Source organism: Pelophylax lessonae, assembly GCF_965119305.1.
Source record: "Pelophylax lessonae genome assembly, chromosome: 7".
Classification (NCBI taxonomy): Eukaryota; Metazoa; Chordata; class Amphibia; order Anura; family Ranidae; genus Pelophylax; species Pelophylax lessonae.
The window spans coordinates 43,933,710-43,960,074 of NC_138774.1; the positions used below are offsets into that span (position 1 = coordinate 43,933,710).

Sequence of the window (26,365 nt, forward strand, 5' to 3'; positions counted from 1 at the left end):
TTTTTTTTTAGCACGGATCACTGTATTGGTGTCACTAGTTCCCAAAAAGTGTCAGTATCCTATTTGTCCGCCGCAATGTCACAGTCCCACTATATTGCCGCTAATACTAGTAAAAAAAGAAATCAATAAATTTTAAAAAAAATCCCATAGTTTATAGACGTGACAACTTTTGTGCAAACCAATCAATATACGCTTATGGGGGTTTTTTTTAACAAAATTATGCAGCAGAATAAATATTGGCCTAAAATGACAAAGCAATGTGTGATTTTTTTTTTTTTTTTTTTTTTTTTAAGATGGGTTTTTTTTTTTTTAGCAGAAAGTTAAAAAATAAAATATATATATATATATATATATAATTTTTTTTTTTTATATATTGTCTTTTTTTGTTTTATAGCACAAAAAATAAAAACTGCAGAGGTGATAAAATACCACCCAAAGAAATTTCTATTTGTAGGAAAAAGACAATTTTTTAATTTTTGGTACAGTGCCGCAGGACTGTCCGTTTAAAGTAACGCCGTGCCGTATTGCGAAAAAAAGGGCCAGGTCATCAAGGAGCTGAAGTGGTTAAATGGTTAAACTTGTAAACAAAAAGGCAGGCAAGTGGATAAATGTACACAAAAGGCGGCAAACGGGTTAAAATTCTTTAATTTTTTTTTTTTTTTTGTGATTTAAAACTACATGTGTAAGATTGGACGCAGGGAGGGGTCTGAGGAGACCCCCGGCAGGAGTCGTATTGTGAATGAGGAAATGAGCGCCAGCCTCCCGCCTGTCTTCCACATCGCTGACCTTACCATACCCCACGGATTTCAAATCCCAGGAACGCCGAGCCTATGAGCTGATTGGCTGCTTCATATCGACTGATCAGGCCTGCCGCGGGGGCTTGTGGGATCGGTAGTCGGGCGCAGAGCTGGTCTCAGCCTTTCCTCATGTTCTCGAACTACAATTCCCGGCATCCTCAGAGCGGACGGGAACAATGAGCCAATCGGCGGCCTCTTCCTGCCCAGAGTCCTCCCGTGTGCCTGCAGCAGGTATGGCAGCGACCCTCCTCACCCCCTGTGCGGGGACACGGCGTGTGTGTGTGGCGGGAGATACAGAATACCGGGAGGGGGGAGAGCCGGGCACGGCCTGTGTGCTGGGTGTATGGGGCGGTAGGGAGGAGAGTATGTGTGTATGAATGGAACTTCCCCACCGGGGGCCATGTAAACATGGAGTGTCCATGCATTGTATACACACTGAGGGGGGCTATAGAACTTCACCAGCATCCTACACTGTGTGTGTGACCGGATACATTGTATACACAGAGCTATGGATGGAGGGCGACATACAATGTATATATATCATAGTAGAATGTTACATTGTATCTCTTCCCATTATGGTGTGATAGAGCCATGTGCACTGTATGATCTATACCAGGGGTCTCCAAACTTTCTAAACAGGGGGCCAGTTTGCTGTCCCTCGGACTGTAGGGGGCCAGACGTTGCCCATTGGGAATTTATAAAGATCCCAACATCAGTGGGAATAAACAATGCCCCTTCTTTAGTGTCAGTGGGAGGAATTGTGCCCCATCCTTGGTGTTATTGAGAGGAATTGTGCCCCATCCTTAGTGTCAGTGGGAGGAATTGTGCCCCATCCTTAGCGTCAGTGGGAGGAATCGTGCCCCATCCTTGGTGTCATTGGGGGGAAAAGTTCCCCATCATGGATGTCATTGGGGGGAAAAGTTCCCCATCATGGATGTCATTGGGGGGAAAAGTTCCCCATCATGGATGTCATTGGGCCCATTTTTTGGTGTCATTGTGATGAATTGTGCCCCATTGTTGGTGTCTTTGGGCCCAATTATGCCCCACTGTTGGTATTAATGAATGAAAAAGTGCCCCAAGGGCCAGATAAAAGCAAGCAAAGGGCTACATCTGTTTGGAGACCACTGATCTATACATTGTATACACAATACTATGGATGGAGGGTGAGAAACAATGTATAGAAATAATAGAATGTTACATTGTATCCCTTCCCATTATTGTGTGATAGAACCATGTGCACTGTACAATCGATACATTGTATACAGAATACTACAGATAAAGGGAGAGATCCAGTATATGATAGGACTAGGGTTGAGCGGACACCTAGATGTCCGTGTTCGACGGGTTCGGCCGAACTTTAAAAAAAAGTCCGGGTCCGTGTCCCGGACTTTTACCGAACTTTTCCCGGACACCGAACCCCATTGAAGTCAATGGGGACCCGAACTTTAAGGCACTAAAATGGCTCTAAAACACCAAAGGAAAGGGCTAGAGTGCTGCAAATGGCAGCAAAACGTAATTAAGAGCATGGCAAGTGCTCTGCAAACAAATGTGGATAGGGAAATAACTTAAAACAACAAAAAAAAACAGAAAAATAAAACAATGTTCTTCTTCATCTCTGAAGGACGAGGCCCATATGGAGTAGGAGGGAGGTTGAGGTGGTGGTGGATGTGGCGGTGACATAGGCGTGCGCACAGGGTGTGCTGGGTGTGCCTGGGCACACCCTAATCACCTAGGGCACATAGCATTGCCAGTGAGGAGATGGGAAAGATCTCCCTGGGACCTGCTCTGCTCTATTTCTCCTTGCCTACAGGTACATGGCCCCGATACATTACTCTCCCTGCTGGCAAACACATGCATGTGTATTTCAACTTTGGGGTGCACACCTTAATGCAATAGGCTGCGCACACCTATGGGCGGTGTAGGTGGAAGCGGCGGTGGAGGAGGACCAGGGCCGGATTAACAGCATCATGGGCTTGGTGCTGAGGATTTTGAAGGGCCTTAAGGGCCGTGCCTTGCCATGCACCCAGAGGAGGAAGGGTGCAGCCATGCATGCCTAATTCAACATGGGATGCTGTCTCTGAAGCCCATAAACACATCCATGCATCGCCAACTGTCCCTCCTTGTCCGGCCTTCACGCTGTGTGGGGAGGTTCTGAGGGTGCTGCCTGGGGAAGCGAGCATAGAAGCCAGACTTCTGTGTTTACAAGTGACAGAAGAGCGGTAACAGTGAATATGGCCAACCCGGGGCCTATATAAAAGGTAGGGGCCTGGAGCTGCAGCTCCAATAGCCCCTACATTAATCTGGCCCTGAGGAGGAGGACGAGGTAGCCAACACTGCTTCTTTTCAAAAATTTTAAATGAGGGTACACCCCAAAAGAGTGAGAGCAAAAATGGAACAATGGGTGGGTAAGGTCGGTATCCATTGCTATTCTGCATAAGGTACGGAAAAGTCCCGTGGGATCCATGCCTGGTTCATTTTAATGAACGTGAGCTTGTCCACATTGTCTCTGGACAGGCGGCTGCGCTTGTCTGTTATAACGCCCCCAGCCGTGCTAAATACCCGTTCAGATAATACACTGGCTGCAGGGCACGCCAGCACCTCCAAGGCGTAAAGGGCAAGCTCAGGCCATGTGCCCAATTTGGAGACCCAGAAGTTGAAGGGGGCAGACCCGTCATTCACTACATGTAGGCGTGTGCACACATACTGCTCCACCATGTTGGTAAAATGCTGCCTCCTGCTAAGACGTTCCATCTGAGCTGCTGGTGCTGCTGTTTGTTGTGGCGTGCTGACAAAGCTTTTCCACATTTCGGCCATGCTAACCCTGCCTTCTGAGGTGCTGGCGGTGCCCTGGTTGCGTTGGCGACCTCCTCCTCCTCTGCCTTGTGCTTCCACTGTGGCCCCGCTGTCAGATGGGAATGCCAGCAGCATGGCGTCTACCAGCGTGCGCTTGTACTCGCGCATCTTGCGATCGCGCTCCAGTGAGTGAATTAAGGACGGTACGTTGTCCTTGTAACGGGGATCCAGCAGCGTGGCCACCCAGTAATCAGCACAAGTTAGAATGTGGGCAACTCGGCGGTCGTTGTGGAGACACTGCAGCATGTAATCGCTCATGTGTGCCAGGCTGCCCAGAGGCAACGAAAGGCTGTCCTCTGTGGGAGGTGTATCGTCCGTGTCCTCTGTATCCCCCCAGCCACGCACCAGTGATGGCCATGAGCTGGCCTGGGTGCCACCCTGCTGTGAACATGGTTCCATCTCCTCCTCCTCCTCATCCTCCTCATCCTCCAGAACTGTGCCCCTGCTGGACAATTGCGTCCCTGGCGTTTGCGTGTGCAGGAACCCACCCTCGGAGCCCCTTGCGAATGACTGCCCTGAAAGCCTTGGAAATGTTACCTCTTCATCCTCCTCCTCCTCCTCATCCTGTGCCACATCCTCTTCCATCATCGCCCGAATTGTTTTTTCAAGGAGGCATAGAAGTGGGATAGTTAAGCTGAGAACGGCGTCATTGCCACTGGCCATGTTGGTGGAGTACTCAAAACAGCGCAACAAGGCACACAGGTCTCGCATGGAGGCCCAGTTAAATTAAATAGCGGAATAGAAAATATGATCCAAAAAAAGTGTATGTATATCACACGTACACAACCACACTGGGCCCCAATTACTATTGTTTGTACCCCTAAAAGGCTAGATGAGGAGTAGGGGGGGTATGGAACAGGCAGCACCCTCAAACCTTCAGAAGTATGAGATGAACCCCAACAACTTGGAAAGGTGGATCTCTCTCACACGTACCAACACAGACTATCCCCCAATTTAACTGATCCCCAAAGGTTTTTGATTAAATAGCGGAATAGAAAATATGATCCAAAAAAAGTGTATGTATATCACACGTACACAACCACACTAGGCCCCAATTACTATTGTTTGTACCCCTAAAAGGCTAGATGAGGAGTAGGGGGGGTATGGAACAGGCAGCACCCTCAAACCTTCAGAAGTATGAGATGAACCCCAACAACTTGGAAAGGTGGATCTCTCTCACACGTACCAACACAGACTATCCCCCAATTTAACTGATCCCCAAAGGTTTTTGATTAAATAGCGGAATAGAAAATATGATCCAAAAAAAGTGTATGTATATCACACGTACACAACCACACTGGGCCCCAATTACTATTGTTTGTACCCCTAAAAGGCTAGATGAGGAGTAGGGGGGAGTATGGAACAGGCAGCACCCTCAAACCTTCAGAAGTATGAGATGAACCCCAACAACTTGGAAAGGTGGATCTCTCTCACACGTACCAACACAGACTATCCCCCAATTTAACTGATCCCCAAAGGTTTTTGATTAAATAGCGGAATAGAAAATATGATCCAAAAAAAGTGTATGTATATCACACGTACACAACCACACTAGGCCCCAATTACTATTGTTTGTACCCCTAAAAGGCTAGATGAGGAGTAGGGGGGGTATGGAACAGGCAGCACCCTCAAACCTTCAGAAGTATGAGATGAACCCCAACAACTTGGAAAGGTGGATCTCTCTCACACGTACCAACACAGACTATCCCCCAATTTAACTGATCCCCAAAGGTTTTTGATTAAATAGCGGAATAGAAAATATGATCCAAAAAAAGTGTATGTATATCACACGTACACAACCACACTAGGCCCCAATTACTATTGTTTGTACCCCTAAAAGGCTAGATGAGGAGTAGGGGGGGTATGGAACAGGCAGCACCCTCAAACCTTCAGAAGTATGAGATGAACCCCAACAACTTGGAAAGGTGGATCTCTCTCACACGTACCAACACAGACTATCCCCCAATTTAACTGATCCCCAAAGGTTTTCTCAAAGTCGTCTTCCAGGACAGCCCATGAGACGTTAGGCTCCTCCCCCAGGGACAGGAAACACATTCCAAAATTAAAATAAAAGGCGGTCCCTTAGTCCTCACCTTCAGTATTTTTGTTTCCTCCGGACAGGGGGTAACATGTTCCTGGAACTGAAGCTCCCGGTCTCCTGGACTGTCCATGGAAAGACTTGGAAAGATGCATCTCCTCGGCCCATAGCGGTACCCCTTAGTGCCGCAATAGGGGCTGACCGCTGTCTCCTGTTCTCCTAGCCTCTCGGCAGGACTACGGATGCTGTCTGGTGGAGCGTTGGGGAGTTCACTCCGTTGGTCGGCCGGTTCCTTGGAGCAGCAGTGCTGTGTACCCGTGAACCGCTAACTTCGGAAGAAATTTTGAAGTTGGCGCCAAAGACGGAGGGGGCGGAACTCAGCGTATCCACTCTGGCCTCACGGGAAGTGACAGTGTCACTTCCGGCGCAGTGACGGCATCCGCGGGCGCCGGAAACCCTCGTTCCAGTTTCCGAAGGCGCGAACAGAGAGTTCAAATGGGCGACCGATGTTAGGGGAAACAGCAGTTGCTGGGACCACCATACAGAGCGATGGACACCACGGCAGCAACCGCACAGGCGGCGGAAGTCGGCTCTGGCATCGGCACCTCTCAGGTAAGCAAGGGGGAACGACACCCTATTTGCAGGTACCTGTTAGGAACTCCGTTCCCCTTCCCCCCTCTCTTTTCTATCGTTAGGGGCAGGGGTTAAGCAGCACCGCTCCCTCTTTTCTATCCACAAGGTGGAGGGGGAAAAATGGGAGGTGGGAGGAGGACAAGTATCTCTAATTAAATTCCCTTGTCTTTTATCTTCCAGGCCAAGGCTCAGGACAATAACCCACCTCAGCCCCCCAAAAAGAAATGTGCTGTATGCGGAGAAAAAAAAAAAAAAATTGAGTTCCTCTTGGAACAAAGCAGTGTGCCGGGCATGCATAGCTAAACTGGTCAGAGACGATTCTGCAGTCTCTACCCAGAAAATGCTGTCCTCAGTGAGAGATGAGCTAAAAAGTACATTTAGTTCATTCAGGACTCTCATTGAAAAGATGCAGGCACCAGCCCAGCCTTCCACCCCAGCTCAGGCTCCACCATCCCTAATTGACCCATTGGTTTTGGAGGAGGAAGTTTCTTCTTCCCACTCTTCTGCAGAGGGATCAGGATCAGGAGAGGAACCAAAAAGCAATGTTTCCCATGATAGCTCCAACTTTAAACTGAGCCTGGAGGATGTAGATGATCTACTCAAAGCGGTTTATACCACTCTAGAGATTGAGGAGGAAGAAGTGCATCTCTCTAAGCATGACTTAATGTACGCTAGTCATAAAAAGCATGCTAGAGTGTTCCCTGTGCATAGCTCACTATTGGATGTGATTAAACAGGAATGGAATTCTCCTGATAAAAAGCCTTTTTTTTTCCAAGAAACTTAAAAAGAAGGTATCCATTTGACGAAAGTGTGGAACAGCCCTGGAACAAAATCCCTAAGCTGGATGCCTCTCTTGCCAGAATCTCCAAAGGAACTGACTTGGCATTTGAGGATTCAGGAGCACTAAAAGACCCTATGGATAAGAGAACAGATATCTCTTTACGTAGGGTCTGGGAAGCCTCCATTATGAGCTTAAAGCCAGCCCTGGCATCCACCTGCATAGCCAGACACCTGGAGCTGTGGCTATCTCAAATCCAAACACACTTGACTGCAGGAACATCGAGGGAACAGATTAATAAATCCTTTCCACTCTTATTCCAGGCAATAGGATTCCTGGCGGATTCTTCAGCTGAAGCTGTAAGAATGGCAGCAAGGACCTCAGCTTTAGCTAATACGGCCAGAAGAAGCCTATGGCTCAAGACATGGTCGGGAGATATTACTTCTAAATCTCGCCTTTGTGGTCTTCCCTTCACAGTCGACCACCTTTTTGGCCCAGGCCTAACAGAAGCCCTGGAGCGTACAGCGGATAAAAAGAAGGGATTCCCAGATAAGAAAAAAATTCCCCTATGCTCAGAGGAATTTTCGTGGCAGGGGCAAACAGCAGAAGTCTTTTGAAACTCAGCAAAATTTCAAAAAACATTGGACGGGGCATAAAGGAAAGGGGAGGGGTAACATCCTGTTTAACCCTCCTAAACGCCCCAACCAGCCCCAATGACTCCCTTCTCAGAGTGGGAGGAAGATTAGGGGCCTTCCTCCCACTGTGGAAGAAGATTACTTCCAGCCCTTTTATTCTGGACCTAGTAGGCCAAGGACACAGGCTGGAGTTCTGTCTTCAACCTCCAGAAAGGATCCTGATCACAAATCTTCCCAGGGATCCAGTCAAGGCCTCCGCCTTGAGTCTTCAGTTAGGGGACCTATTAGATCAAAAAGTAATTATCCCAGTCCCCAGAGAAGAACAAGGAACAGGGTTTTATTCTCACATCTTTGTGATTCAAAAACCCTCAGGAAGTCATCGACTGATCCTGAACTTACGCAATCTGAACCTTTCAATAGCATACAAACGCTTTCGCATGGAATCAATATACTCCATAGGGAACCTACTGTTCCCAGGGTGTTTCATGGCAACCCTAGATTTGAAAGATGCGTATTTTCACATCCCCATACACACATCCTATCAGAAATTCCTGAGGCTAGCAGTAAAGATAGGACCGGAAGTCAAGCACTTCCAGTTCAGGGCACTGCCCTTCGGGCTGTCCTCAGCCCCACGGATTTTTACCAAAGTCCTAGGGGAAGCACTAGCCCCTCTAAGGCTAAAAGCTATCATGATCACCCCCTACCTGGACGACATCTTGGTAGTGGCAGAATCATACCAGAAACTGGAAGCCGACCTCCTCATAGTTCAGGAATTCTTAACTTCCCTAGGCTGGATAATCAACAGACAAAAGTCTTGCCTGGTACCCTCACAAAGAGTGACCTACCTGGGTTACGAAATCTCCTCACGGGATCAGATGATCTTCCTCCCTCAGTGCAAGATGGAGAAAATGAACCTGATGGTTGCCTCTTTACAGACCAACTTATGGGTCTCTCTGAGGGATGTCACAAGAGTGATAGGCTTGATGACCTCCTGTTTCCCAGCAGTCCCCTGGGCAAGGTTCCAACAACGTCCACTCCAAAAATTCTTTCTACAGAATTGGGATGGGCAGTCAAGTTCCTTGCAACAAAAAGTAAGGATTCCCACCAAGATAAAAAGGACTCTTTGGTGGTGGAGATCCTCTCTTCACCTATCAAGAGGGCTAAACTGGACCATCCAGGTATCACAGAGGATTACCACGGATGCAAGCGCTTCCGGATGGGGAGCATATCTGCAGGACAGATGGGCGCAGGGTACATGGTCCCCAGCACAAAGGAAGTCTTCATCAAACCAAAAAGAACTTATGGCGGTCCAAAAGGCCTTGGAGTTTTTTTCAGGTAGAGGTAGAAGGGAGCCATCTACAGATCAGGTCAGACAATATAGCAACGGTAGCGTACCTGAACAAGCAGGGAGGTACTCGAAGTCTGGGCCTACAAACCATTGCACAGAAAATCTTTGTCTGGGCCGAGCGGAACCTAACATCCATTTCGGCCATTCACCTAAAAGGGACGCAGAATTATCTGGCAGACCATCTCAGCCGCCACCAGATGAACCAGGACAATTGGTCCCTCAACCCAGAGGTGTTTCTCAAAATCACAACCTCATGGGGCCTACCGGTAGTGGATCTATTTGCCTCCCAGGCAAACAGGAAAACAGAAAAATTCTTTTCCATAACTCAAGGGGATCAGGCGTTAGGCATAGACGCTTTCGCCCACCCCTGGAAAGTCAGACTCTGTTACGCATTTCCTCCGATCAGATTGATCCCACAGGTTCTTCAGAAATTCATCCTAGAAGACACAGAGATGATACTGATAACCCCATACTGGCCCAAAAGGCCATGGTTTGCACGCCTTCAGGCGTTGGCAGCGCAACCTCCAATGACCTTACCTTGGAGACCAGATCTCTTAACACAAGGTCCGGTGGTCCATCCATTTCTCAGGACCCTAAACCTGACGGCCTGGTATCTGAGGAACAAATACTAGGCTCTCAGGGGTTCTCAGACAGAGTCATCAAAACATTGACCAGCTGTCGAAAGCCGGTCACTAGAAAAATGTATGCTAAAATCTGGAAGAAATTTCATTTTTGGATGTTGGAGAATCAGAGACATTCCCCAGATATACCAACTATCTTGGATTTTTTTCAGGAAGGCATAGACAAAGGTCTCTCCTTAGGGACTTTAAAGGTACAGGCTGCCGCCCTTAGTGTCTTTCTTCAGTTTTCCCTTAGAGAAGACCCAAATGTGAATGCCTTTTTCAGAGCAATTGCCCGGACAAAGCCAACCGTGCTTAAAACGTGTCCAGCTTGGAATCTATCCCTGGTACTCCAGGCCTTGGTTACCAGTCCGTTTGAACCCTTGGTAGACCTATCAGTAAAAATGCTCACCCTAAAAACCTTATTTTTAGTAGCTATAACTTCAGCTAGAAGAGTTAGCGAATTACAGGCTCTCTCAATCAGAGAACCTTTTCTTATGATTTTTGATGACAGGATTGTGCTAAAAACAGATCCAGGATTTTTGCCAAAAAGGGTCTCTTCTTTTCATAGGACTCAGGACATAGTCCTTCCTTCCTTTTGCAATTTCCCAAACAACAATAAAGAGAGAGAATTTAGCTGTTTGGATGTCAGAAGATCCCTCTTGAGATACCTGGAGGTGACTAAAACCTTCAGGAAGACTGATACTTTGTTTTTACAATTTTCCGGCTCCCATAAAGGGGAAAAAGCTTCTAAAGCAACCTTAGCTAGATGGATCAAACAGGCTATCACAGAAGCCTATATAGTGAAAAAGGTGGCTCCACCTTTCATTACTGCACACTCTACTAGAGCATTGTCCACGTCTTGGGCTGAAAGGGCCGGTGCCTCACCAGACCAAATCTGTAAGGCAGCTACCTGGTCTAACTTTTCGACCTTTGTTAGACATTATCGCCTGGACCTCCTCTCTTCTCAGGAACAGGCGTTTGGTCGAAAGGTGCTCCAGGCAGTTGTCCCTCCCTAGACTGGTAAGTGCTTGCTCATCGTCTCATGGGCTGTCCTGGAAGACGACTTTGAGAAAAGCTGGGTTATACTTACTGATAACTCCTTTTCTAATAGTCTTCCAGGACAGCCGGATTCCCACCCGAACTATCTGGTATTATGTATAATGTATGATATGTGTCTATATATCTATGTATATGTTTTACAGGGTGTCCTGTGGTTCTCATGAAATACTGAAGGTGAGGACTAAGGGACCGCCTTTTATTTTAATTTTGGAATGTGTTTCCTGTCCCTGGGGGAGGAGCCTAACGTCTCATGGGCTGTCCTGGAAGACTATTAGAAAAGGAGTTATCAGTAAGTATAACCCAGCTTTTTGATTAAATAGCGGAATAGAAAATATGATCCAAAAAAAGTGTATGTATATCACACGTACACAACCACACTAGGCCCCAATTACTATTGTTTGTACCCCTAAAAGGCTAGATGAGGAGTAGGGGGGGTATGGAACAGGCAGCACCCTCAAACCTTCAGAAGTATGAGATGAACCCCAACAACTTGGAAAGGTGGATCTCTCTCACACGTACCAACACAGACTATCCCCCAATTTAACTGATCCCCAAAGGTTTTTGATTAAATAGCGGAATAGAAAATATGATCCAAAAAAAGTGTATGTATATCACACGTACACAACCACACTAGGCCCCAATTACTATTGTTTGTACCCCTAAAAGGCTAGGAGTAGGGGGAGTATGGAACAGGCAGCACCCTCAAATCTTCAGAAGTATGAGATTGTGTTCACTGTACCCCACAAAGATTGAGTTCACTGCACCCCACAATGATTGTGTTCACTGCACCCCACAAAGATTGTGTTCACTGCACCTCACAAAGATTGTGTTCACTGTACCCCCCAAAGATTGTGTTCACTGTACCCCCCAAAGATTGTGTTCACTGCACCCCACAAAGATTCTGTTCACTGCACCCTAAAAGGATGTTGTTCACTGCACCCCACAAAGATTGTGTTCACTGCACCCTAAAAGGATGTTGTTCACTGCACCCCAAAAAGATTGTGTTCACTGTACCCCCCCAAAGATTGTGTTAACTGCACCCCACAAAGATTGTGTTCACTGCACCCCAAAAAGATTGTGTTCACTGTACCCCCCAAAGATTGTGTTCACTGCACCCCAAAAAGATTGTGTTCACTGTACCCCCCAAAGATTGTGTTCACTGCACCCCACAAAGATTCTGTTCACTGTACCCCACAAAGATTGTGTTCACTGCACCCCAAAAAGATTGTGTTCACTGTACCCCCCCAAAGATTGTGTTCACTGCACCCCACAAAGATTCTGTTCACTGCACCCCACAAAGGATTTTGTTCACTGCACCCCAAAAAGATTGTGTTCACTGCACCCCAAAAAGGATGTTGTTCACTGCACCCCAAAAAGGATGTTGTTCACTGCACCCCAAAAATGATTTTGTTCACTCCACCCCAAAAAGATTGTGTTCACTGCACCCCACAAAGATTGTGTTCACTGCACACCAAAAAGGATTGTGTTCACTGCACCCCAAAAAGATTTTGTTCACTGCACCCCAAAAAGATTGTGTTCACTGCAGCCCAAAAAGATTGTGTTCACTGCAGCCCAAAAAGATTGTGTTCACTGCAGCCCAAAAAGATTGTGTTCACTGCAGCTCACAGACAGAAAAATGGATGTGGATCACTGACACCTGCCTATCTCCAATCCCACACCACACAGCAATATCGATTGTAGTTTGTAGAACACAGTTTCCCTAAAATTCAGCAGACTCTGTCCCTAACAGGATTGAGAAGAGATCGTAGATCAGGATTGAGTGCAGATTCACCCCACCCCCCACACAGCAATATCGATTGTAGTTTGTAGAAGACACTGACCCTATAATTCAGCAGACTCTATCCCTAAAATGCCTACAACTCGCCCTGCCTAAACACTCCGACCTGTCCCTCAATTCTATCCGGACACAAATGGTTTTTTCCTGCCTATCTTTCCCTAATCAGCAGCCAGCACATTGATGTGTGCTCTGTCCCTTAGCTAAGCAGCAGAATGACGCTGCTGCGGCGGCTGCCTCGAACTTATAAAGACTTGGTCACATGCTTCAGACGGCCAATCACAGCTACTAAGACATTTGCAGGCATGGCTGGGATGGCTTAAGGCACACCAGTTAAACGATTGTTGATTGGCTGTTGAAAGCCCGCCATGAAAAGAGCGCCAAAGCATGCAAAACCCGGAAATAAAACGACCGAACACGGATTTTTACCCGAACATACAGTAAAGTGTCCGTGTTCGGGTGAAAAAAATCCAATTATTCGGTACGAACACGAATAATACAGTCCGTGTTCGCTCAACACTAGATAGGACACCTCCATCATTGTGTGATAGAACCATGGCACTGTACAATCGATACATTGTATACAGAATACTACAGATGGAGGGAGAGATCCAGTATATGATAGGACACCTCCATCATTGTGTGATAGAACCATGTGCACTGTACGATCGATACATTGTATACAGAATACTACAGATGGAGGGAGAGATCCAGTATATAGAAATAATGGTAGAATGTAACATTGTATCGCTAGGACACCTCCATCATTGTGTGATAGAACCAGGTACACTGTACATTGTATGGTATAGACAGATACATTGTATACACAGTACTATGGATGGAGGGTGAGATCCAATGTATAATGTTACATTGTATCTCTTCCCATCATTCTATAATAAAACCATGTGCACTGTATGATCTATACCAGGGGTCTTCAAACTACGGCCCTCCAGCTGTTCAAGAACTACAATTCCCATCATGCCTAGTCATGTCTGTGAATGTCAGAGTTTTACAATGCCCTCGTGGGATGTGTAGTTCCGCAACAGCTGGAGGGCCGTAGTTTTGGGATCCCTGATCTATACATTGTATGGTATAAACAGATGCATTATATACAGAGAACTATGGATGGAGGGGTGACATCCAATATATAGTAATCATAGTAGAATGTTACATTGTATTGCTAAGCTCATCCCCATCATTGGTTGATAGAACCATGTACACTGTAATATATATATTGTATGGTATAAACAGATACATTGTATACAGAATACACTGGATGGAGGGTGAGATCCAATATATAGAAATAATAGAATGTCACAATGTATTGCTGGCACTCCCCCCATCATTGTGTGATAGAACCATGTACTCTGTATGATATATACAGATACATTGTATACACAGTACTATAGATGGAGGGTGAGACCCAATGTATAGAAATCATAATAGAATGTTACATTGTATCGCTGGGACTCCCCATCATTGTATGATAGAATCATGTGCAGTGCCCAAACTCATCTTCAGGTATTGTACAATATAAACAACTCCTATAATATTATATCGGCATATAAAAGACTGTTTGCCCCCCCCCCCCAGCACTAAAACAAGTTAATTCAGTGCCCAGGGCAAAGGTTTCAAAATGCCTTAACGGGCTCCTGAAATCTGATTTATGAGACTGAGGACAGAGATTCCCCAGTCCCTTCCTCTACAGCCTCAGCTGCACAGGACAGTGAATGAATGGGAAGTGCTCTGCTGAGCGGCTTCCTGTTCATTCACAAACTGAAGCATAGTACCGGGAGTAGGGTGTGTGTGTGTGTGGGGGGGGGGGGTGTCGTGTGCTGGGTGTATGGGGCGGTAGGGAGGAGAGTGTGTGTATGAATGGAACTTCCCCACCGGGGGCCATGTAAACATGGAGTGTCCATACATTGTATACACACTGGGGGAGGGGTCTGACTGTGTTGTAGAACTTTACCAGCCTCCTACACTGTGTGTGTGTCCGGATCTCTTCCCATCATTATGATAGAACCATGTACACTGTATAATATATACCAGTGTTTCTCAACCCTGGTCCTCAGGGCCCACTAACAGGCCAGATTTGCAAGAAAACTGAAATACATCCCAGGTGATATCATTTGCTGCTCAGTGATTGCAGTATTCTAGTCTGCATCTCCCCAAGGTAATACCTAAAATCTGGCCTGTTAGTGGGCCCCGAGGACCGGAGTTGAGAAACACTGATATATACATTGTATGGTAAGGACAGATACATTGTATACACAGTACTACGGATGAAGGGTGAGATCCAATATATAGAAGTAATAGTAGAATGTTACATTGTATCCCTTTCCATCATTCTATGATAAAACCATGTAAATTGTATGATCTGTATATACAATGGGGGAGGGAGAGGAGGAGAAGAGGGCTTTCAGCTGTTGCAGGAGGATCGGTACCATTCGTGGCGCCGCTCTTAATGCCACGCCCAGAGCACATGTGCCCCCCTTAGTTTCGGCCCTGCATTGTATACAGAATACACTGGATGGAGGGTGAGATCCAATGTATAGAAAGGTACACTGTATCGCTGGGACTCCCCCCCCCCCCCCCCCCCCATCATCCCTCCCTCCAGTACGAAAACAAGTTCATTCAGTCCCCAGGGCAAAGGTTTCAAAGTTCTAAAAAGGCCCCTGAAATCTGATTTATGAGAAAGAGAAAGGGGCTGAGGACAGAGATTCCCTTTCTCTACAGCCTCAGCTGCATTGGACAGTGAATGAATAGAAAGTGCTCTGTGCTGAGCGGCTTCCTGTTCATTCACAAGCTGAAGCATAGTGAACGCTGTGTTCATTCACAAAAGGAAGGAAAATGTCATTTACCGGCCTCTTCACATACAGGGTGCAGGGCCTGGGGGTGCGCTGCGTACAGGGTGAAGGGCTTGGGGGTGCGCTGCGTACAGGGTGAAGGGCTTGGGGGTGCACTGCGTACTGGGTGCAGGGCTTGGGGGTGCGCTGGGTGCAGGGCTTGGGGTGCGCTGCATTTAGGGTGCAGGTCTTGGGGGTGCGCTGCGTACTGGGTGCAGGGCTTGGTTGTGCGCTGCGTACTGGGTGCAGGGCTTGGGGGTGCGCTGCGTACAGGGTGAAGGGCTTGGAGGGGTGCGCTACATACAGGGTGAAAGGCTTGGGGGTGCGCTGCGTATAGGGTGAAAGGTTTGGGGCTGCGCTGCGTACAGGGTGCAGGGCTTGGGGGTGCGCTGCGTACAGGGTGCAGGGCTTGGGGGTGCGCTGCGTACAGGGTGAAGGGTTTGGGGCTGCGCTGCGTACAGGGTGCAGGGCTTGGGGGTGCGCTGTGTTCAGGGTGCAAGGCTTGGGGGTGCGCTGTTTACCGTGTGTAACAGCTGATGCAAAAGGCAGGATAAGGAGAAGCTCAACTAGACAGGCAATAGCTGTGTAGTCAGCTGTCCTGCTCCCTTACTCCTCGCGCCCCCGTCCCCCCACCACCACCACTTCCCTTTTATCCTCCCACCAGGTAGCTGTGCAATAAGCAGGCGGGCTGAATAAAGGCAATATCCTCAGCATGGAGGATTTCAGCATGATCGATAAGCCAACCACAAAATAGTTGCAACATGACATTCCTCTGCACTTGTTCTCCTGTACACACAAATTTGCTTCCCTTCCTCACTCTCCACCCTGTCAGCAGCTGTGTGAAATCTATTCAGGATGGAGAGCGAGGAAGTGAAGAGCAGGAGAACAAGTGCCAATAAGAGTTGTGTTGCAACTAATTGGTGGCTGTCTTACCGATCATGCTGAGGATTATACCTTTTTTATACAGCCTGCCTTCTGCACAGCTAGCAAAGCAAGGGAAGAGGAGGGGGGCAGGGGAACCAGTGGAGTACAGGGTCAGAAAGCTGAAGAAGGGGTATAGACAGGAGTGACAGCTGGGGCGGCATACTGGTACCAATCCCTGGATTTATCTCCTGCAGCAGCTGAATGCTGGCAGGAGAGAGAGAGGAGAAGAGGGCTTTCAGCTAACGCATGAAGATCTGTACCAGCCCTGGGGCCCCTCTCAATGCCACCCCCTCCCTAATTTCGGCCCTGCATTGTATTAAGAATACACTGGATGGAGGGTAAAATCCAATGTATATAAATAACAGTAGCAGATTACATTGAATCATTGGGACTCACCGTCGTGTGATAGAACCATGTGTAGTGCCCAGTCTGATTTTCATATATTGGAATGGTGTAAATGGATACATTGTATACAGAATATTATGTCTGGAGTCTGATCTAAGCCCAGGTTCACACATATGCAGTGTGGGATGAACTGCAATCCCTGCACATTTTCTGCACTGCATTGCAGTTGCACTGTGTCTGTCTTCTGCTGCGGGTGTTAATACAAAGCTAACCAAACCCCAAACGCATCGCAAACAGTGTTTGCCTGCACCAGATCACATGGTAAAAAACGACAATGCAATCCGGTTGCCATGCGGCTCCAGAAAAGATGCCTGCACTTCATTGGTGGGATCACACTGCACTAAATCGGATGTGAATTGCACAGGAATGTGGTGCGAATCCGGTGTGATTCACAGTGTGAATTGAGGCTCAAGATTCCAATCTGTATATAACCAGTGGTAGAATGCAACAATGTATCACAGGTACCTCCCATCATTGTGTGATGTAAACATGCACACTGAATTAGCTATACATTTTATGGTATGTTCAGATACAATACAGTGAGGGGGAAAAAAAAAAGTATTTGATCCCCTGCTGATTTTGTGCGTTTGCCCACCGACAAATGATCAGTCTATAATTTTTTAATGGTAGGTTAATTTTAACCGTGAGAGACAGAATAACAACAAAAAAATCTAAAAAAAACCATTTCAAAAAAGTTATAAATTGATTTGCATTTTAATGAGTGAAATAAGTATTTGATCCCCTATCAATTAGCAAGATTTCTGGCTCCCAGGTGTCTTCTATATAGGTACCATGCTGAGATTAGGAGCACTCTCTTAAAGGGAGTGCTCCTAATCTCAGTTTGTTACCTGTATAAAAGACCCCTGTCCACAGAAGCAATCAATCAAATTCCAATGTCGCCACCATCGCCAAGACAGGAGAGCTGTCCAAGGATGTCAGGGACAAGATTGCAGACCTACACAAGGCTGGTGTGGGCTACAAGACTATCACCAAGCAGCTTAGTAAAGGGGGCAAAAGTGGGTGTGGTTGTTCACAAATAGAAAAAAACACAAAAAAAAATGTCAATCTCCCTCGATCTGGCGCTCCATGCAAGATCTCACCTTGTGGAGTTTCAATGATCATGAGAACAGTGAGGAATCAGCCCAGAACTACACAGGTAAATCTTGTCAATGAGCTCAAGGCAGCTGGGACCAAAGTCACCAAGAAAACAATTGGTGACACACTATGCCGTGAAAAACTCAAATCCTGCAGCGCTCGCAAGGTACCCCTGCTGAAGAAAAAACATGTACAGGCCCGTCTGAAGTTTGCTAAAAAACATCTGAATGATTCAGAGGAGAACTGGGTGAAAGTGTTGTCAGATAAGACCAAAATCAAGCTCCTTAGCATCAACTAAATTTGCTATGTTTGGAGGAATGCTGCCAATGACCCCAAGAACACCATCCCCACAATCAAACATGGAGGTAAAAACATTATGCTTTGGAGATTTTTTTTCTGCTAAGGGGACAGGACAACTTCACCGCATAAGAGACGATGGACGGGGCCATGTACCATCAAATCTTGGGTGAGAACCTCCTTCCCTCAGCCAGGGCATTAAAAATGGGTCTTGAATTGGTATTCCAGCATGGAAATGACCCAAAACACATGGCCAAGGCAACAAAGGATAAGAAGCACATTAAGGTCCGGGAGTAGCTTAGCCAGTTAACAGACCTTAATCCCATAGAAAATATGTGGAGGGAGCTGAAGGTTTGAGCTACCAAACATCAGCCTCGAAACCTTAATGACTTTGAGAGGATCTGCAAAGAGGAGTGGCACAAAATCCCTCCTGAGATGTGTGCAGATGTCTGACCTCTGTGATTGCCACCAAGGGTTTTGCCACCAAGTACTAAGTCATGTTTTGCTAAGGGGTCAAATACTTATTTCATTCATTAAAAAATCAATTCATAACTTTTTTTAAATGCTTTTTTCTGGATTTTTGTTGTTGTTGTTCTGTCTCTCACTGTTGCAATAAACCTACCATTAAAATGATAGACTGGTCATTTCTTTGTCAGTAGGCAAACGTACAAAATTAGCAGGGGATCAAATACTTTTCTACCCCTATCACTGGTACTTCCCATCATTGTGTGATGTCAACATTCAGTACACATTTCCGTTGTGGACAGATAAATGTTATACTTAAAGCGGAGTTCCACTCAAAAGTGGAACTTCCGCTTCAAGTGGTCCTAACCCCCTAAAATGCCACATTTGGCGTGTCATTTTTTTTGGGTGGGGGAGCGGATATCTAGATTTGACAGGTACCTGCTCCCACTTCTGTTTGGGTTGCTTAAGTGGCTCGGGCCGTAGTTCTCCTCTCCCCCTCCCTCCCTGCAATCTTCTGGGACACATCACAGGTCCCAGAAGAGTGCCTGGCCAGTCACGACATGCAGCGCGATGTGCGCAGACGGCTTTTGAAGCCGCAAACTGTAACAGCCGGGTGCCCGCACTAGAAATGCCGGCGCCGCGGGGAGAAGACAGAGAGAACCGAGGTACCCCCCAGTCGCATCGCGGGACCGTGGAACAAGTGAGCGTGTGTTTTCTAAGTCAGCAGCTACACTTTTTGTAGCTGCTGACTTAATAATACAAAAGCCAGTAGAGCTCCGCTTTAAGGCCCGTACACATGATCAAAAAATACCAAGCCCTTAGTATATCACTGCCCCTCTGTAATGGGATCAGGTGTAATATACGCTTTCATGTACTGTATTTTATACTGTGTGGCATAGACAGGAATATCCTCTGTGTATAGCACTTTACATGGGAAAAGCACAAAAAAGTAGAGCACAGGTTAGTTTGTGGTTACGGCCTGATCACAAATGTTGCAACTTCCTCTCCTCTACCGCTCCATAGGGCATGTTGCCAGATTCCCATTTTACTCAATGGACAGAGAGATGGCGAGATGACCTTTATATATTGGATACATGATCCCAGTTCTTCCAGTAGCTCCAAACCAGGGGTGTCCAAACTTTTGACTCTCCTGTTCCACATCGGAAGAAGAGGAATTGTCTTGGGCCGCACTGAAAATACACTAACAAAGGAGAGATGATAAACAGAAAGTCTGGCAGATCACAAGTTACCGATCACTGATATAGATAATGTACCTATCTGAGTAATAAAATGTAATTTTTTTTGTAACATTTTTTTATTCTAGAAGTAAAAGCGGGCAACATAAAACTAGTGCGATATTAACTGTTTTTGATAGACTAACGCATCAATAATTAAGCGCTGCGCAAACTGTTGGCACTATATAAATCTTGTAAAATAATAATCTGGATGGATGGAGTAGCAATTCTGAAGGTGCTCGTCAGATATTTGGGTTCTAGTTTTGCCCTTCGAGTGCTTCATCTTTGAAATTTTTGCTCACGCAAATAAGTGCTACCAAAAACTGATGACCTGAATAAGGTTTGATTGTGAAGTCGGAAACTTTTTGTTTAGGAAAATAACATTTCTTAGCCCCCGTTCACACTGGGGCGACCTGTGAGGCGACCTGGTCGCCTCACAGGTCGCCGCAGGTCGCCTCCCATAGGGAAGCTACAGACCCGTTCTGATAGGAGCGACACAAGTCGCTCCGACTCAGAAAAAGGGTCCGGAGCTTCTTTGAGGCGACCAGGAGGTGATCGCCATAGACTTCAATGTTATGAAGTCCGTGGCGGCCGCTCCGAGGTCGCGGCGCGCTGCTCGCACCGCGACCTCGGAGGTCGCGGTCCGAAGTAGCGTCGCCCCAGTGTGAACGGGGGCTAAAAGTCTGGTTTCTTCAGCCACATGTGTTTGCTAAGTGTAAACACGTTTTTACAAAAAAATTGCCAAAAAATCTGCATTTTTAACCCCTTTGCACTGACCGCCTGCAAATATGCCGCACCTGGTCTTTGGCACAGAGAGGCCACATATTTGCATGAATTGCGATCAATACAGCTGTGCTGAGAGCACGCGCCCTGCTTGCTCCAAGCAAAGTTACCTGTGCCTAACCGAAAGCGTCCAATCGCTGCTTGTGATTGGGAGTTTTTGGATCACGTGACCCCAGTGAAAGCCAATCACGTCACGTGATCTTAAACCCCACCCTGCCTCCCAGCATGCCAAACCTCTTAAAGAGCTGGGAGGCGCTGACTAGAAGCTGTTAAGTAAGTTTACGGTTTTGTGTTGTGCCTCATTCATAGTCCTCTGAGGCCACAGATTGGACACCCCTGCTCTAAGGCCTAGTTACACTTGCAGTGGGGGGATTGGGACAGAAAAATAATGCAGCTGAACCACCCTTTTATTTTTCACGCTTAAAGTGATTGTAATTTACAGTCTCATATAAAAAAAAAGTAGTAACAAACATGTTGTTATACTTCCCTGTGCAGTCGGTTTTGCACAGGGCAGCCTCGATCCTCCTCTTCTCTGGTCCCTCATTGCTGCTCCCAGCCCCTCCTTCCTGTCAAGTGCCCCCACAGCAAGCAGCTTGCTATGGGGGCAACCAAGCCAAGCTGCAGCTCCGTGTATCCATTCAGACATGGAGCTGCCGTTTGGCTCTATTCCCTCTCTCCTGATTGGCTAACTGACTTTGACAGCCATGGAAGGCAATGGCGCCACAGCTGTGTCTCAGCCAATCAGGAGGGAGAGTTGCAGAGGGTCTCGTGGACAGAGATGGGGCTCAGGTAAGTATTGGGGGGCTGCTACACCCTGAAGGTTTTTTATCTTAATGCATAAAGATAAAAAAACCTTCTGACTTTACAACTCCTTTAAGCTGCTAAGGTAGCAGATGGGGGCATATACATGCAGGTGACATGGCAAAATCTATCCCCATTGTCACATTCAGCAGGCAGTACCACCTGCCAAGTATAACCCATTCAGCTGCATAGTGGAACAGTTGCAGCACAGTGATGCAGGGCTTTAGGGGTTAAAGGCAACACAATGCCTCCTCACTGCATGTCAATTGCTCTCTGACAAGCAATCCACCGTAGATTGTTTTCAGGAGGTGGGGCCAGTGTAAATGATCCCTAAGAATGTTGGTTGATTTATTAATTTATTGTATTTCTCTTTCAGGAGTTGTTGGGTTGCATACAAGACGTAGAGGGGGGTCTGTGCAAAGACGTGAATATGGAGGACTACCGGAGCCTCAGTTCTCCAGGTGAGAAAACCTCTTTCTTGAAAATGTTACATGTGAATTGGTGAAGTAAATGTAAACTTGCACACACAATGGGCTGGCACCTTTTCATCCAGTACGTTTTAAGAGGTTGAGTAAACTTCCAAGCAAAGTTAACTTAAAGAGGAACCTTATTCTAAAAAAAAATAAGTCAACATTTTTCAAATACTGCAGCTACTCGCTTCTTGTTAAATATTCACTTACCAGCCCAGGGATCAAACATTGTCCTTACCTGGGCCAGTTCTTCGCCAGTCTTCGGGTCCCTGAGACGGCCATCATGACTGTGGGAAGCCAGGTGTGACTTCCTGGTGTTTCACAACCAGCTTCCCACTGTGCATGCACGAGATGCACTGCGCTTTCTGAATGCCCCCCCAGCCCGTCTCCTGGGAAATGCGACTTTCCTAGAAGCTTGGGAGCGGAGAGGTGGGGGGCAAACCTTTTGAGCGGAAGTGGGAGCTGGTACCTGCCAGAAATAGATACCCGCTGCCAGAAAAAAAATGTTTCCAATACATGCAAAGGAGGAAGTTCAGCAGAACTTCCCTTTTCAGGTGAAGTTCTGCTTTAACCTTTTGCTAACCACCCTTCCTTTCCACAGGTTCATATTTACCTAGTTCTTGCTGCGGCTATCTGCAGCCTGCCTCTTCTCGCTAATGTCTCTACCTGCGCAGTAGATCCATATAGCTTTCCGAAGGGTCATCTCATAAGCATTTTCTTTGTCAGGAGAAAGCCCCATAGAAGAGGGGAAAGGGCTGAGAGACTGGCGCTGTTACTGGGCATGTGACCTCGTAGTCAGAGCCTTCCACTTGGCACTTCCATTGCACTGCCAAAATGTATCAGTGACTTAGTGATTAGTACACCCGCCTTACAGCAGCGGGGTCCTTTGTTTGAATCTCAACCTAGACACTATCTGCATGGAGTTTGCACATTCTCTCTGTGCTTGTATGGGTTTCCTCCCACACTCCAAAGACATGCTGGTAAGTTAATTGACTCCTGTCTAAAAATGGGCCCAGTGTCTGTATGTGTGCATGTGAGATAGGGACTTTAGATTGTAAGCCTCTTGAGTGCACTGACTGACGTAAAGTGATAGTATGTATAGCACTGCATGAATTTTGACACTATTTTAAGTGGCTGTAATAAAAAAGCTAACCTTAAAATGATCTGATTGCGAATTATTAGCTGGTTGATATAATAACTTTTAATCAAATTTTTTACCTCATCCCAACTATTTGCCCTGATTGTGCCTCAACAAGTTTTGAGGAGAGACCACCCTAGTATGCAGACAACAATAAAAACCTGACAGGAGGCCCTTTTTTCAAATGATCTTTAATTCTTATGAGGGGACATGGCTTCTCTATTGTATGACTGCTGTGATTGGCTGGATCATAAGCCACAACATGACAGCTTGGTCAGTGTGCTGGGAGCTTGCAGTGAGCATACTCACCATAAAACCTCAGGCAGCCATGGACACATATGTATCACAGTTTGTAGTTGAAACTAACTTTATTTACTGCCTCATAAATGTTACATGGTTGGCAAGAGGTTAAATATGGCTGATCATTTTGCTTAGAATTCCTTGAGTGTGGGAAGCATTGGTGTACAAGTACTGACCTTTTACATTTTACAATATGCAGGTCATGGGAATTCAGATTCAGAGATCGTTGTGACAATTGATGATGATGATGACGACGACGATGATGAAGATGAAGACTATGCTGAACATAATCTTGTGGCTTGTAAAAAAGAAATCAAACTTGAAGGTCAGTAAGACAAAGCAAAGATCCGGGACTTGCATGTAGAGAATATCCAGTTCAGCTCTCTGGGTCTACTATTTACATCCAAAGAGTGGACCTTTGATGGGCTTCAAAGTGAAAGTGGTGCGGCACCTCCATAGCTGTCGATCAGTTTCACAGGGCCGGCTGTGTGGTACCCCCCCCCCCCCCCCAACCCATCAAATGGCTGATGTAACTGATCACATGTGCAGCACCATGGCAGTTGCAGATCAAACAGAAACAGCTTCCTTGGCTGTAAAGGATGGGGGGAGTTTAATTCTGCGTTAAGGCTGTCAGCAGATCGGCCTCTACAAATTCGGCACAGTGCCTAAAAATGGAAAGCAACTGAGCATATGCAAATTAGGGTGAGATTTTAAACAGTATAGGCACATTTGTTAATGCTATACCTGCAAAAGGGGCCAGTTTGAAGTGATCTAGCAAGACTTAAAGGATAAGTCCACCCTAAAACTAAAATCTCTGCAGCTATAGATCTCCACGATTTAACAATAACCTATTTAGCCCTGTAAAGAAGAGTTCATATACTTACCTTTATTTGAAGCTGATTCGACCAGATCTCCAGCTAGGGAAACTCTGCAGAGGACACAGCCGACAACAGCTGTGAAATAAGGGGAAGTGACGTCAGTCATAGACTTACTATGGGGCTTCCGTTGTCGGCTGTGTACTCTACACCCGCCTACACACCGAAGCCGCCGCTGACAGCTCAGCTTTGTGTCGGATCGGCTTCAAAAAAGGTATGTATACTGATTTCTTCTTTATGGGGCTAGATAGGTTAGTGTTAGATTGTGGAAATCTATAGATGCAGGGATTTTAGTGTTAGGGTGGACTTAGCCTTTAATTTTCTGACTAAAGTTCCACTCTAAACTTTCATAGATCCTTCCAATGTGCTTACAGTGTTTTAGGTATAAGGCTCCATACATAGGCGATTTGAATCATGGGCGGAATTGCCGCGATTCTGCCCGCTATTAGAATTGTGTCAAAACATGGTACGCGCTTGCGATGACATTATTTTTTAATGGCTCCCTAAACTCAGGACGATTGTTGCACAGACCAAATAAAGTTCTGGAACTTCTTGTGAGCGACATGAGTTTCGCGATTTGGTTTGCGAGACCATCGCTTCAGAATTGCACTGCATTTGGGGTGCCATTAAAAAATAAAGGCATTACAAACGCGTCCCATGTTTTGCCTCAATTCTGGAATCGCAGGGAGAATCGTGGCGATTCCTCCCGCGATTCCAAAAGCCTATGTGTGAAAAGAGCCTAACTGTCCTGTCACAGGCTAGTCAGGAGAGCATTACTGCAACAGAATAACATCAGTTCTTCTGCCCATCCAGAGAAAGCTGTATGGCATAGCTGTGTATGGTATACATTTTAGGTTTCGGGGCACATAGGGGACACCGACTTTTTTTGTTTGAGGCAATGCACGCCTTTTTTTTTTTTTTTGTAGCTTCTGCTGCAGGAGCAAACGGGTATTATGGAAACCATTTTACCTGTTTAATCCTGCAGCAGAGCCATGGAACAGAAAGCAAGTCGCTGTTTGTAGGAGAAAAGCACCCCCACTGCTGAATACATACAGCATATATTTTTTTTTTCTTTGCTTTGCATAACTAGAGAGCTGGTACGGATTTCAGTGCACCAGAAGCAATGCAGTAAGATAATTTTAGGCCTGAGTATCGAAAGATTTAGTTATAATTAAAGAAAAAAATAATAAGATACAGTACATTTTTATTTTTTTTTTCTCTTTTCAGATGACAAATGGACACAAAGCCAAAACCACAAAAATACGTTAACCAGCTCCAGTGTTCCACGCATGGTCCCAAATACTGTAACCAGCTCCAACGCTTCACGTGTGGTCCCGCAGACTAAAACCGACAGTGCTAAGCCAGATGGTATGAACCAATAACTGCTTCACATAAATGGCTTCTGATTGTTCTATATGTATGGGTTGGTTTGTGTCTGCAGTTTACACATAGTTGTATCTATCTGAATTCTAATTTCTCCACAAACCAGCTGAAGATATACAGAATATTTAAATAAATAATACAAGCTGCGCTAGAAAATAGTGATACATAAACTGCGAAAATTAAAAAAAAAAAAAAAAAAATGTGCATATAAATATACAGTGGGTACGGAAAGTATTCAGACCCCCTTAAATTTTTCACTCTGTTAAATTGCAGCCATTTGCTAAAATCATTTAGGTTCATTCTTCTTCCTCATGAATGTACACATAGCACCCCATACTGACAGAAAAACACAGAATTGTTGACATTGTTGCAGATTTATTAAAAAAGAAAAACTGAAATATCACATGTTCCTAAGTATTCAGACCCTTTGCTCAGTATTTAGTAGAAGCCCCCTTTTGATCTAATACAGCCAGGAGTCTTTTTGGGAAAGATGCAACAAGTCTTTCACACCTGGATTTGGGGATCCTCTGCCATTCCTCCTTGCAGATCCTCTCCAGTTCTGTCAGGTTGGATGGTAAACGTTGGTGGACAGCCATTTTTAGGTCTCTCCAGAGATGCTCAATTGGGTTTAAGTCAGGGCTCTGGCTGGGCCATTCAAGAACAGTCACGGAGTTGTTGTGAAGCCACTCCTTCGTTATTTTAGCTGTGTGCTTAGGGTCATTGTCTTGTTGGAAGGTAAACCTTCGGCCCAGTCTGAGGTCCAGAGCACTCTGGAGAAGGTTTTTGTCC

The 26,365-nt window shown here is 46.1% G+C and overlaps 1 protein-coding gene across 1 annotated transcript in view; it reads left to right on the plus strand.

Annotated features, from left to right (window-relative positions):
* Positions 1 to 978: 978 nt before the first annotated feature.
* LOC309559988 (uncharacterized protein) overlaps positions 979 to 26,365 on the plus strand; it is a 42,296-nt gene continuing 16,909 nt past the window's right edge. Inside the window, exons 1-4 of the mRNA XM_082263470.1 lie at positions 979 to 1,028; positions 21,787 to 21,871; positions 23,518 to 23,643; positions 25,421 to 25,561. Of these exons, the coding sequence (XP_082119596.1) occupies positions 21,841 to 21,871; positions 23,518 to 23,643; positions 25,421 to 25,561 (298 nt within the window). The 5' untranslated portion in view covers positions 979 to 1,028; positions 21,787 to 21,840. The remainder of the gene's footprint in view (positions 1,029 to 21,786; positions 21,872 to 23,517; positions 23,644 to 25,420; positions 25,562 to 26,365) is intronic.